At 36.8% G+C, this 14,858-nt stretch overlaps 1 protein-coding gene across 1 annotated transcript in view; it reads right to left on the reverse strand.

Annotated features, from left to right (window-relative positions):
- LOC133196348 (furin-like protease kpc-1) overlaps positions 1-14,858 on the reverse strand; it is a 36,697-nt gene that overhangs the window by 5,021 nt on the left and 16,818 nt on the right. Inside the window, exons 4-8 of the mRNA XM_061332257.1 lie at positions 3,176-3,304; positions 2,866-2,933; positions 1,950-2,038; positions 1,631-1,803; positions 1,295-1,501 (exon numbers count right to left, since the gene is read on the reverse strand). Coding sequence (XP_061188241.1) covers positions 1,295-1,501; positions 1,631-1,803; positions 1,950-2,038; positions 2,866-2,933; positions 3,176-3,304 — 666 coding nt within the window. The remainder of the gene's footprint in view (positions 1-1,294; positions 1,502-1,630; positions 1,804-1,949; positions 2,039-2,865; positions 2,934-3,175; positions 3,305-14,858) is intronic.

The raw sequence follows: 14,858 nt of genomic DNA on the forward strand, positions 1-14,858 counted from the left end.
ATGCTTTTTACAATCATGCCAACAGTTTGACTGCTTGATGTCCAGGAGTAAAGAATAAGATTTTTAAAGATTGCATTATTTTTGGTGGTTTTAGTCCCACCCCTCAGGCCCCAGGGGGATAGGGACCATGAAATTCACAATTTTTGTTCCCCTTCACCCATAGATGCTTTATGCCAAATTTGGTTGAAATTGGTTGAGCGGTTTCAGAGAAGAAGCTAAAAATGTTCAAATGTTAACGCACGTCGCACGACGACGGACGAAAACAGATAGCAATAGATCACCTGAGTGACTCAGGTGACCTAAAAACAGTCAACAAATAAGCTTTCGGACATAACTCTGCATACAATGTTTCATAAACCGGAGGCGGACAGTTTTAAACTATTTCTCATCTTGGTTTATAGTAAATCATTAATGATATTTTCTGAGTGAAAGGGAGAATAAACTTTGCATTAATTTTGTAATCTTTTCATTTTCTGTCTATCATCGTCGCAAGCCACGGGTTTTGTGTCCATTCTATTTCCACAAACCCGTGCCTGTCTCCTACAAATTTCTCTCGTTCTCATGAACATTAATAACATACATTCAACCAATGGAATAACATCTGACGCTTCAAGTCAGAACCAATGAAAATGATCAGTCTATCTTGTATTTGGATGTAACCATAACCACGAGCTGTACATCAACTTCGGTTCGAATTTCCTTTCTTAACGAGTAACGCTATTCAGCGTTCTCACACAACGTCTACATTCAAAACCCTGTATTTTAATGTAAAACCTTGTAAGTATTTTAGAATATACGTTACTCACCTCTGTTCTTCAGGATCTATCATATTTTTTTTCAATAAATCTGCCACGCATAGCAAACATGATTTCATTATGGGCGCCGCCATTTAAGCGTACCAAAAATTGCTACAGAGTGATTTCATTGGTCAAGGTAAATCTGGCGTCACTTAATAAATATTCAATGATTCAGTCGCGAGAACGAGAGAATTTGGTAGGAAGCAGCCACGGGTTTGTGGAAATTGAATGGACACAAAACCCGTGGCTTACGACGATGTCTGTCTGTATACTCTCAATATTATCATTTGCAAATTTATGTCATTTGTATTTAGTCCAAGAAACCAAATCTGAAACTGAGTTCCAGTATGTTTTCAAGTGCTAATAACCTGTGGAGATATAGACATAATGGACCATAGACGCTATTGGGTTTCAAAATTCAACTTAGATACACTGGAGATATAGTGGATTAATGATCTCTTTTTTAATGAACAAGCGTATATCTTGTTATAAATTACCAAATTATATTCTTGTGTGGTCCCGGAATACGTTGCGGCAAACACAGGGGCACACACTTCAGAGTAAGAAGCCGCATCACCGTCAGCTCCAACACTTGTAATAGGAATTGTAAATATTTGATTTACATAACCATCAGCGTTGCAGTTGTCACTTATGCCGCCATTCCCTGCTGCCCAAAGGAATATATTTCCCTTTCCATTCCTTCCCTGAATAGTAAAAACACAGGATTACCATGTCATAAGAAAATGTGACACAGTCGTGTGATGTGATAGCTTCAGATTCATTACATATAATTTCACTTTATGCTAAAATAAAAATCACGATTCATGACTTACAGAGCTGACACCATCCAGAAAGGCAGAATAAGTGACTGAACCTGGTGTACTGTAACCATATCGGTCTGCAGGCCCCCAAGCGTTGACGTATATATCTACATCCTGCATGTTATGAGTCAATGCTAACGCCTCTGTAACATCTGTAACTCCATCATCTCCTAACAGCCTAATTCCTGCGTAATGTAAAATTCGTATTAAGACAAAATGTAACTGATGTTTTGTGTTACGCATTGTGAAAAGATAATTAAATCCCCTAATACTTTGATAATCTCTCTGAAATAATTCGCTGAAAATTGTAAATGATTGGATTGTAATTTACCAATGATTGTAGAATTAAAGGCGATTCCCACTATGCATTCATCATTGTTTGCTTCTGCCGCTACTATGCCAGCAACTTTTGTTCCATGACTGTTGAAAATATTCGAAAATGTGAGAGATTAAGGTATCTTTCATTTTGAAAATCTACACAAACAAAGCTAATTGAAGTTACTGTAGATTCCTTATTTTTCGCGAGTACTTATTATCGCGATTTGGCTCTTTAACGTTAAATCGCGAGAACAATCATTCGCGCGAGTGGACGTTTGATTAACGAATTTTACATTGATTTCAGCACCTTAAAAATAAAAGCGAGTAATTTTATTTCGCAAGTGGTGCTTCTCGCTTAATTACGCGATAATTAATTCCTCGCATATATTTAGAAATCTACAGTAATTCATTATTTCTGTCACCAAATTTGTATAATAACCGCTTTTTCGCCCCGAACAAAGTCGGACGACATATTGTTATTGCTAGACTATGGTTTTGTTCAAGTATTTTCCTGCCCGGAAATAACACAATGTTGATGAAATTTTTAAGAAATGATGATCAGCAACTGTAGTTGTGCATTTTCATTTTTCATTTTTATGCCCCGAGATCGGAGGGAGGAGGCATATTGTTTTTTAGATTCTGTCTTTTGATTAGATCTTTAAGTTTAAATTCCTTTATCCGAATTAAATTGATAATAACTACAGTAAAACTTTCAAAAAAAGACTACATGTAACTTGGACCAATTTCCAAAATGTTAAAATATTACGTTTAACACTAAGGTTATTTTCATGGTGTTTTCTGTTGTAATTCAAATTTGAACTTACTAGCTTTTATATCTTAATCAGCAATTAAATGTCTGTGTCATAACTTATTTTCAAAAGAAACACATTTATCTTTTATGTTTCTGTGTAAGAAACTGTGAGACTTACTCATCAGATATGTTTGCTGGAAAGGGATCCGTATCGTTTCCAATATAATCATAGCTGTTTACAACATCCTAATAAAATAAGATTTTTAGAAATTATGATATGAAGATACCCTTCTCTTCTGGTACGAAACTGTTATAAAGCTGACTACTAATTGTTTCAACTATGTGTAAGAAGTTAATTCCATATAATCAAAGTCTCTATGATGTATCCCTATAAGCTTCGTAGACCCTTTCTAATGATATAGTTTTTGCGTATTTGTTGAAATTAACATGGAAGAATACAACACATACTCAGTGATAATTCAACTTACGATATTTCTTTGTAAATCAGGATGATCCATTTGTATCCCGTCATCGATAACCGCAATATTTACACCCGAGCCATTATATCCTCTATTCCAGGCTTCTAAAACATTCATGGAAGGCTGGGTTTCATTCTTCTGTAAAAAAAAAAAAATTGATAACTTGAAGCGATTTTCACGATAAAATTAATGACGTAAAGTAAGGATAACCATAAAAATGTATTGGATATTGCATAAAGATTAAAATCTATTCTACTAATAAATGCCATTTTTGCAATTTTTTTTTTGTTTCATTTCTTGCGTAAGAATGAACTTTTTATTTAATGCTTAGCATTCCAAAAACTCTTTTGATGTATTACATATGGTAAATTTATTTAAAATGCAAGTGCAATTAATAAGATTTTTATCTAGGCAGAGATTTTCTTAAATGGAGGTACGAATATCCTGCAGTGGTAGAGTGTCTTCTCTAAAGTCGCGGAGTAAGGAGTTGATCCTTACGTCACGGGTTCGATCCCACTGGGGGACGTGAAGACCGGTCATTCGGATGAGACCGTATAAATCGAGGTCCCGTGTTGCAGTAGGTGCTGGCACGAAAAAATCCCTCACTGCTCAGTGGCCCTACGTGCCGAGCATAGGTCAAAATTTGCAGCTCTCCACCGGCAAGTGGTGCATGGCGTTTCCATATGTGTGAAAAATTCTCAAGAGGGACGGTAAACAACAAACAAACAAACAAACGAATATCCTGTTGTTAAGATCAAACAATTTTTACATTTTTCGATTTGTAAAAGGTCACATTGCACATTTATAAATAAAAAAAGTTAAAAACATCCAGGTTTGCGCATACATTACAACTTTGTTAGCGTACCTTGAAGTGGTACAAAGAACAGATACATAACCATAAAATAATAAAACTGATATTATCATGTAATGGAATGTAAATAATTAACATGTTCTCTTTGATGTACTAAACCTTATGTTGTCAAAACAAATAGCAGTATTTGCTTCCTGAATTATTTTAAGAATGTCAATCTTATATTTCGGGCCTGGCATTTTAAAAATATATCTCTCCAGCGACACAAATTCAAAGCTTAAATGTGAACTAGTTATTCTTAGTATTCTTAATACTAATTTAGTACAAGGGTTTTTTAAAAAAAATTTTTTTTTAGAGAGAAATTAATTTATCAAAATTACACAAATGTTTAAACTATTGAAAAGAAAAATGAAGATATAAAATTTTCTGAACTTATTCCTCTGTAGTTAAACTACCCATTGTTTGGGTTAAATGTAACAATGCATGACTTGACACTCAACCATTAAGCTTTTGTGTTAAGAAACAGTATTATATATCTATTGTATACTAATGTAACTTTACATGGTGCATATTATGAATTTATGTTAGTACGATCACTTTTCATCTCGAAACGTACATGTATTCTTTTAAAAAAAAATATCCTGTAAAAAAGTCATGCACAAGAAATACAAGTTAAGTTACAGCAGTGCGAAGGCTGTTCGGAAATTCTTGAGACATTGTGTTTATTCTTCGTTCTGTCCTTCCTGATATACTTTATTTTAACAAATTAAATATACAACAAGACTATCTAATATATCTTATTTGTTAAAATAAAGTATTTCAGGAAGGACAGTTCTAATAAACGGCTTTTGGTGAAAATTGGCTTATACGTTTGACTCACCCTTAGAATGAAAAAAGCTAGGAATATCTTACAAATATTTTTTTTTTCTTCTGTTCAATGGCATATTTTAAATGTGTCAATAGTAGGGGAAGCCGGCGCATTCACAAAATCAGATATATATTGAGAATATGTAACATCTACATTCAAACTCCCGGTGAACCTATAAGTAGTATAAGGAGCCTGGATGGCCGGGTCAACTGAGTGCACTTTTGTCCCCCCAGATCCTGGATGGCCGGGTCAACTGAGTGCACTTTTGTCCCCCCAGATCCTGGATGGCCGGGTCAACTGAGTACACTTTTTTTTGGCCCCAGATGACCGGTTCAATCTAGTATAGAGAATGGAAAAACCCAATCAAAGGGGGGTCTACGTTTGATCTACGTATTGTGCTGAGTCAGGTCTAGGCAATACACAATCTTGGCATGGATTCAAGTATACCATTGTGACGTCATGTGTGTCATTCACACAGAGCTCTATTTTCTGAAAACGGAAAAAACAATAACACAGTAAAAAAGTGTGTAAGATGATTTATTCAAAGTAAAAAATGTACATATTTACTTTTTCTTCTGGAGTTTCAGGGTCTTCTCCGTCTGGGTAGTAGCAGGAAGTTTCCTCTTGTTGTTAATCTGCTTTTGATCCTGTTGACTGGTCTTATGTTGGGTGGTCTTGTTTTCTTGTGCCTTTTTCTCCAGTTTTTCCACTTCTTTGAGTAATTCCATACTGTCATCTGTACACTGATGGGCCCAATGTCCAAAATTTCCACACTTGTAGCATAAGTTCTGTTTTTTTCTGGGACAGTCCGGAGCCCAATGTCCTAATTCTTTACATATGAAACATGGGTCTGTCTGTTTACTTTTCTTGGCAGCTCCTGTGTTTTCATTTTTCTTGGCAGCTCCTGTGTTTTCATTTTTCTCGTATCCTCTCATTTTTTCTTCCATTCTAGCGACTTTAACTTCTAATCGGGACAATTTCCCACGAATCAAACAAAATTCACTAGTGTTGTACTCTTTCAGTTGAGTCAGCATGTTGACAATGCCATCCAAAGTGGTGGTTAAGATGCCCATATCTTCCTTTGTCATGGGTTCAGGCATATTATAAAGTCCCAGATCAAATCCGATGGGATCCTGCGTGTCAGGCATTGTCGGTAGAGCATATCCTTACCCTTCATTGGTAGCTGGAATATAATTACGATTTTCCACGGAATTCATCATTGCTTGTGCCATATTTCTACGTCTGTCAAGTACCAAGTGCCCAGTAAGAATGATCCTAAATTTCCAGTTCTGGTTTATATACCCTTTTGAATTTCGTGTGCAAAAATAGGTTTGACTTACGTTTTAGACCCTCGCGCTTAGCACCCTCTCTCGTTTTACCTACGTTTTGCTGAGTCAGTACATTGCTGAGTCAGTACATTGTACGTTCTGTGTACGTCTTGTATAGATAACAGGGGTATAAATAAGAAAACATTTCTAGTCATTTCTTCACAATTGATTATCATGTCAACACATAAACACACTCACTCTTTAGTGTTGGAAGGGTATGATTTTTTAATGCGATGTATCGAGAAAAATCCAGCAGCTTTACCCCCGGAGGCGGAACCAGTGTTCCAGAGAGCGACGACCATCATAGAAAATACTCAGGACTTGTGGTTACAATGCCTGGCTTTATTACATCATCCGACAGTGGGGAGACTAGCCATTATACATTTCCTTTGTCAACGGATCAAAAAGACTCTACCAGAAAAAATGTACGGGATGAAAATGAGCGACTATTTAGGAAAACCTTACAGTTTCCTATGTCATCCCGAAGGGAGCAAAGTATGTCTACTCTGGAAGGAAATAGAAGCGGTAGAGAAAATATGCATCCAATACGGGATGAAATATGTAGAAATTTCAGACATGTTAAGAAATGTGTAACTTTTGATACCAGCCTGAATGAAATTTATCATTTACCACCCGAAGATCGAAAAAGTCCATGGATGGCTATAGTAGCCGATCGATTACGATTTCAGAGGAGAATTCGACAATTTGAACAATTATTAAATAAAAAATAAAAGGATGTCAACCACAATAAGTCTTTTGTTATGATTTCTATACAAATAGGACGCCATCTTGTGCCCTGGTTTAGACGCTGAGATTTTTTAGACGCTGAGATTTTTTTTTTTGTTTAGTCAGAAAAAAAAAATCTATTCCCATTTCCATTAAAGTAGATATAGATTGATTGTAAAACGATTCTGTTTTATCTCAAAATCTTTCAGGATTCCTAAAAAAATCATGCTTATGTGTATAGAATGCTGTGCCTTGTAATAAGACGCTGTGTTGTATCGTTATTTATAAAACATCTAGACCTTCCCACTGGAAATAAAGTGGATTCAAATTGTTTTTCAACTAAACTGATTTGATTTATTTAAAAATTCCAGTCAGAAAAGGTCACGATTTAAAAAAATCCTATATTCTCTATACAAGTCATTACAGTGATTTTCTACAAAAAATGGCCGACCTTCGCCTTCTTGTGTCTATACCTAAACCGACTCTGGCTATATTTTTACACTTGAAACCATTCCTTTGATTTAAAAACAGCATCAACACTTTTCTCTAGGTTTAATCTCATTGTATAGATTAAGTTTTCCTTGTATCACACTTTAAAAAAGGTTAAAATACTTATTTGATGTATTCAGGTGACCCGATTTTAGCCCTTCGGTTCAACATCAATGCTTCTTTTCTAGACGACAGATAAATGTCATGCATCAAAAATAGTGTGAAATCATGCCTGAAACTTACCTTCATCTGATGGGTAAGATGTTTGAAAGCATTTCTAATCCCATAATAAGTTATTCACTCCAAAGTATAGATTATGAAGCACAAAATAACACAATTTGACGTCGCCATGATTTTTTTGGCTCTCGGTTTAGGGGTGCTCTCTTTTACGCTCGTGATGTGCGCATAAATACGGCAGCTTGCCAGAGCTCGGTGTCATTCTGTTAGTATCAGTTCTGCTGACACCGTATCAGTATGGCTGAGGACGATGTCCAAAACTTTTACATATTTCCAGGGGTAGAGATTGAAAATGTTTGGATCGTCAGAGACGTAGCCACCGGCAGGGAGTTAGCTCGCTGGCCGATAGCTACCCTGGGCCTAGCCAGTGACATGATTAGGGGAAGGAGACAAGAAAGAAGAAGACGACGAAGACGACGACGACATAGGTCTTCTACTAACGAAGATGACCAGCCAAGGAGAAGGAGGAGGACAGATTCAACACCTGCTGCTTCGTATTCGGCCCCTCTGAGTAGTCCGGAACTACTCGAGGACCACCCGAGAAGCCCGTCCCCTCCAAGAAGACCACCAACTCCTACCTGGTCACCCAGTCATCCCCCGGGAGCAGCTGCTGGACAGTGGGATTCCTCCGTAGATTCGGATTGGACCCCTCCCGTTAACAACGATTGGGCTGGACAGGGGGCTTCTTCATCCGTTGATTCGGATTGGCCCCCTCCCGTCAACGACGACTGGGCACCTTCCCCGGAACTGGCTAGACCACCACCCCCGACCCCGGAGATGTCACCAGGTGTGAGTACTACGGGGCCAATTCCTAGATGGGGGATTCAAGTTGCAGCAGGCAGGCTGGATTCCTGTTCAGTTTGCTTGGAGGAGGATCGGATGTCCAATTACATCTGCTGTCAGTGTCGCCGTCGACCGGCTTGTCTCGAGTGTTCAGCTGTGCTGGTACAGATGAACCAATGTTGCCCTCTGTGTAGACGCAGGCTTTCGAGATATGCAGCTCGCGGGCGAGGATTGAGACCCCCTCCTCCAAGAGAGTCATCTCTACCCCGACCCGGAAGGCCAGACTTTATGGAGCCGTTGACCGGTAACCAGTACCTCCCCTCTCAGGCAGAGGCAGAGGTAGAGGCAGGCCTCTCAGGGAGTAAACCCTTGATAAAAAAAATCAACCAACGGCCCTTTTAAGGGCCACTCCAATGATTCGAAAAGATACCTCTAATACATTCAAGGTTATAGAAACGTATCAACGGCCCTTTTAAGGGCCACTTATTTTGAATAGATACCTATACGAAAAGATACCTAAAAAACATTCAAGGTTATAGAAACGTATCAACGGCCCTTTTAAGGGCCACTTATTTTGAATAGATACCTATACGAAAAGATACCTAAAAAACATTCAAGGTTATAGAAACGTATCAACGGCCCTTTTAAGGGCCACTTTAATGATTTGAATAGATACCTTTTTAAGAACATTCAAGTTTATAGAAACGTATCAACACCAGGTCACTATTTTTTTTTTTTTGTAAAACATGAATCTTTTTTTTAAAATAAAATAACATAAACACATTTTTTATTTATTTATAACACAATCTTTATAATACACACACACACACACACACAGTCAATGTTTATGAAGAATGTACACTTGTTTTTGATAAGTGTGTACAAATTGTTCAATATATTGTCTATAATGTGTCCAATTTCCTCCTGCTAAACCACATCCTATTTTATAAGGAAAGGCATAAGTCTGGTAAGGTAAAGTGCCCAATTCTTGTAAACAAGCTTGAAACCATTTTTCTCAATTTTCTGGTGTATCTTGATAATAAGGTAGGCGATTATAATGTCCTGTGCCATAATCCCATTGAGCTAACAGACAAATGACTACAGGTTTTTGTAAAGAAAACACTTGAAGGGTGCCTGGAATTCCTCTATCTTCTTCTAGGGCTAAATTTCTAGACCTTAAAGGTCTGCGGGTCGCATAGAGATTAGCTCTGGGGTATTTCATAGCTATACTTTGACTCAATCCATGAGCTTTTACAGTCAAACAATTACATTGATGTACAATAGCTTCTACAGGAAAGTTTAATAAATCTCCTGGTATCTCCTGTAAACTCATGTTTGGAAATAAATTTTTTTTTCATTATCACACCTTTTTATATATATACAACCTGAACAAAATAACTAACAACAATAAAACTGTTAAAAATAATTTTAATCTGAATTTTCCATATACTCAATCATTTCTCTCTCTCTTTCTTTTCCAGGAAACCTCTCCAGCCACCAATTTCCCATTTCCCGAATTCATCTCTGGACTCTAATTCTTTGTTTCTCTTCTCAGGTTTCAGAATTCCATATTCTTCATAGTTGTCACCTTGCCTGTAAAACAATCTTTCTAATTCTGGTGTACTGTGAGACTTACAAAAATTTGCAAACCAGTGAATTCTAGCCACATTCAGTCCTCCTACAGGTTTTTTCATTTGAATGAATCCCCTGATTTGATGCACTTTTCCTGTCCAGGGATGAATTTCCTTTTCTAGGATCAGGTATTGAAATTCATCTTCACAGCTCATGAACATATCTATGTCTTCTTCTTCCCTCACATCTTGGATGACAAATGTCCAATTAGTGGCTACTCTGTAACTTCTGTATGAGTCCTTTGAGTCATGAATCTCATCATACTTCTTGTAAACATTACAAGGTTCTTCATCCTCCTCCTCCAGAGTTTTCACTTCCATTCTTCTTTGAGGACTGTAATGTTCTTCTTCCATATGCATGATCAATCTTTTTTCTAATAACAGTTGTTTCTCCTCATCTATATTCATACTCTCTATTTTTTCTAATAACTGTTGTTTCTCCTCCTCTATATCCATAGTCTCTGTTTTTTTTCCAAACTGACTTTGACTCATGGTTAGGGTCAACTGATCATAATCATCTACACACCTTTGTATTTATACCCTCAGAGGGGGTGGTGTGCAAAAAAAAATAAATGTTAGACCTACGTTTTTTTTTATTGAGATACTACTGTGTACGTTTTGTTTACGTTTTTGCTGAGTCAGTCAGTACACAAAACCTTAGATTATGACGTCATACTGATTCACAGTCTAGGCAAAAAAAACCTTACACACACACAAGCTCCATGTTATTTATTCAAGTAAATCTACAATCTCTTGGAATTAATTCTTTGTTTCTCATTTCAGGTTTTAAAGTCCCATATTCTTCATAGTTGTCACCTTGCTTATAAAATGTTCTTTCTAATTCTGGTGTGCTGTGAGACATATCAAAACAGGTTAACCCATGAATGATTTTGTACATGTTTCTCTCATGGGTCCAGTGTTTCATTTGAAGGAATCCTCTCACATGATGAAGTTTTCCTGTTTCTGGATGCATTTCTTTTTGTAAGATCAAGTATTGATAATCACTTCTAATGATTTGATCTATATCTTCCTGGTGACCTCCAGTTAAATTAAATATCCAATTAGCACCTCTTCTAAATCTCTCCTTTTTAAATTTAGCAATATAATGATTGCCTGGATCTTCTTTATGTTGGTTCTCATAATGAGTTTTAATGTCTTTCAACAATTGAGTTCTGATTTCCATGATACATCTTTCTGTCAGACTCATGTTTGAAACAATGATTTTTTTTTGGTGACATTTCTTTTTTTATATAGATAACAATTCAAAGATAATTTTAAATGATTTATTCAGATTCTACCATGATTCTTTCTCTTACAATCCTGTGTCAATCTTTTTTTCTCAAAATACTTTTTTTTGGACACAGCTTCTTTTAGGTCTTTCAGGATAATCTGTTTTTGGTAATAAATGGGTATATTCTTCTTCTTCTGCAGTCAAGGGTCTTTCAATGTAATCTCTCCCAACATTATCCTTTTCTGGACATAATTGATTATATTTTTCATGAGAAAGGATTTCAATAGTTCCATCCTCCTGTATTTGAATTGGTATACCTTTATCCACATCTTCCTCTCTCAGAACTCTCTTTCCAAATGGAATTTTACTCTTTTCTTGACTAGACGTGTTACCCATGATTAAGACAAATCAATAACTGATAGATTTTTCATTTTACACCTTGTATTTATACCTTCTTTTTTTTTCTATATTTAGTATCATGGGGAAACCCCATTTTTTATAAAAAAAAAACAAGAATAGATTTTCAATTCTTTTAATGATAACAAGAACAACAACAATTACAATACGTTTTGATAGAAACATTGACAAGTTTGTCCATGACCCGTAGGTCTTTTATGATAAGTGTCTTTAAACCATTCAGCTACATAATGATCTCTTTGTAATGCTGTACTATGGTCAAAGGGGAATAACCACTCATCTGCGGTTTTTCTCTTCTTGTGTCTTTGATGTAAATAATACACGCAATATTGTCCACATACATCTGTATTCCAATCTTGATATCGGTACGGATTATAAATCCATTGGTTAGTATGACGATGGATAAAATCTTGAATTTCTTTTTGTAAGGGAGGAAATCCATAAGAGTCAAAATATTCGATGACTGGACTGGACAAATACAAACATACCCAATGTTCTCCAGGTTTATCCTGAGGATCCGTATTCACCACAATGGCTTTTTCTTGAGGTCTTAATTGATCCGGTAATAAATCTAAAGGGTACACACCACCAAAAGAACTCTTCAATTCTCTGGATAAGACTTCTTTTAACTGTCCTGTATCCATTAATAATCAATACTGACTTCTCTCTGTTTGTTGATTTCTAACAGATTATCGAATTCTGCATAGACCACACAATTTAAGGTGTTCACCGTATTGTTCGTAAATTGGACTTCTACTCTCAGATTTCCGGTTTCTATGATGTGGAATTTATCCGATTGCGCTTCTTGATCTTTCGTGAAATCCCAGCCCCATAAAGTGTATCCGTTTTTATACTCTTCTAGGGTGATGTCCGGGGCCCAATCTTCTCCTAATTTTCCCAGTGCTTGATATAAACTCAGATAAGATCTCAGATATAAATCTTCATTGAAATTAGGTTCGAAACAACGAGTACTCATGGTCTCTCCGTTAATACTGACATCTAATTTCTTAATTCCCACGTTTTGAAAATGAAACGGATTTTTAGTTTTATCTCCGTTAAATGCCGCATTGTCCACAAAACCTAAAATGATGCGTTTAGGCATCTGACCTTGAAACAGATGATCCGTGATTTTAGATTGAGTTCCTGTGAGTATGGTAAAGGTTTTCACTTCGACTCTTCTCAATGGATATTTAGCTCTGTGAGTGTTCAAACTTTGATTAATACCATTCATCATGACGGCTGTGGGTTTAACTTTTCTTACCCATAAGATCATGCTCAATATTTTGACTTTTCCCGTACTTCCATCTTTGATCATCATATAGAACTGAGGTTTAGCTCGATTAAATCTCAAACGGATATCTACTCCATTGGGTAGAAATCGGTCTTGTTGAAATAAATCCAGATGTAAACGATCATACAAGGTTATTTTCTTACTATCTTTGATAGCCTGGTGACGTTTTCTAAATCCTTCGTTTTTAGAATTGGCCGGTAACTCTGGGAGGATAGGTTGGTTAATGGTCACAGTATCGGGACCACCATTTCCACTTGGGGTTACATCAAATGTCTTATTTTGAGCCACTCCAAGGTCTGCTACCCCTACTTCGTCCATGTGTCCTGCTGTATCTTTTTCCCACAGACTACAAGCTCTCATCTGGGTCATTAAAGTTCTGGGTTTGTAAGAAAGTAATTTCTCCAGATAAGCTTTGTAAGGATAAGTATCGGTGCCAGGAGTGACTATTTTTCCATTGACACTGAGATCGATTTCCGTAAACAAAGAATGGAAGATATTATTCACGGGGGCGCAAGTACTACCAGCTCCAGTCAGATTAGTCCCATCCTCTTTGGTAAATTTACATACTATTTGAACATACGTTTGAGATAAATCCAGATATTGATCTCCTTGTCCATTAATTTCAAATTCAATAGGAGCCGTATCCGAATCTAAAGTACTGGAAATAGGGTAATATTCTTCCCATTTGGAGTCTTCTAAAGCAATATTAGTCGGGGGGACTTGGAACAATTCTAAATTGTTCATCCCACACGCACAGGAATCTGGTTGCAACATGATGTCTGTCTACTAGGATGGATTTTTCACAAATGAAGGTCAATCTCACTCGACTCCCCTATTTATAGTGTGTCAATCAAAGATATCTAAACCCCTTTTTCTCTTCTTAGGACCTCCTCGGGCTAACACAGGTGTCTTTTTTCTTCTTTTCTTACCTAGATTCAATCTCAGGGCTTGTACTCCGTGTGTTTTAACAGCGTCTTTTAAAGATCTCTTATTTTCTAACACATCTAACCCCGTTCTAGCAGCAGCAGTCAAGGCATGTTTAGCTCCCGTTTTCAATAAATTTCTCAAAATTCCTCTGCCTCTCTGGCGTCTTCTTCTTTTTCTTCTCCCTTTACCTTTTTGACCTTTTTTATTCATCTTTTTAAAAGCTAAACTTCCTCCTCTATTAAGAGCAAATAAGCCTGTATTTTTAACAGCATTGAGTCCATGCGTTAAAAGAGCATTTTTGATATTTTTCCTTTTTTTAATCACATCTGCTCCTACTTTAGCTCCGGCAATCAAGGCTTGATTACGACCCATTTTGACTAGATCTTTAAGAAATCCTCGACCTCTTTGTCGCCGCCGGCCTGAGCCTAATTGGACAGCTTCTTTTAAAGTCATCCCTATAGGTAAGTTCGGTACCATTCCCGAAAGAAAGTTTATAAAATTTCCTCCTCTTTGAGATTTTTTATAACTCGGGGATATTATAGGTAAGTTCGGTATCATTCCCGACAGGAATCCTATATAATTTCCTCCTCTTTGAGATCTTTTTTTAAATAGCGATGGAAGCAAAGTGCGTGGAATAAGATTTAGTAATGGTAATCCAGTAGGATTAGGGGTAAGGGCTCCAGCCAATCCAGAGAGAATTCCACCTACAACACCGTGTCCTTTTTGACGTAATAAACCTTTATGATAGACAAATTGTCCGTGTCCTCTTTGTCTCAATAATCCGGGATGATACTGCATGTTTCATGACTCGTGTCAGACTGACTTAAATGCACTCCAGGGACTCCTTTTATACCTCCCTGTCTTAAGGTTGAATACAATACAGACAGCATACCAGACAAGTGATCACTCCCAATAAGATGTAACAAAAAAGATGCACATTCATCTCAGTACAC

The sequence above is a fragment of the Saccostrea echinata genome, unplaced genomic scaffold, assembly GCF_033153115.1.
Source record: "Saccostrea echinata isolate AGI-Se365-2 ecotype Australia unplaced genomic scaffold, CSIRO_AGI_Sech_v1 ptg000030l, whole genome shotgun sequence".
NCBI classification, from domain to species: Eukaryota; Metazoa; Mollusca; class Bivalvia; order Ostreida; family Ostreidae; genus Saccostrea; species Saccostrea echinata.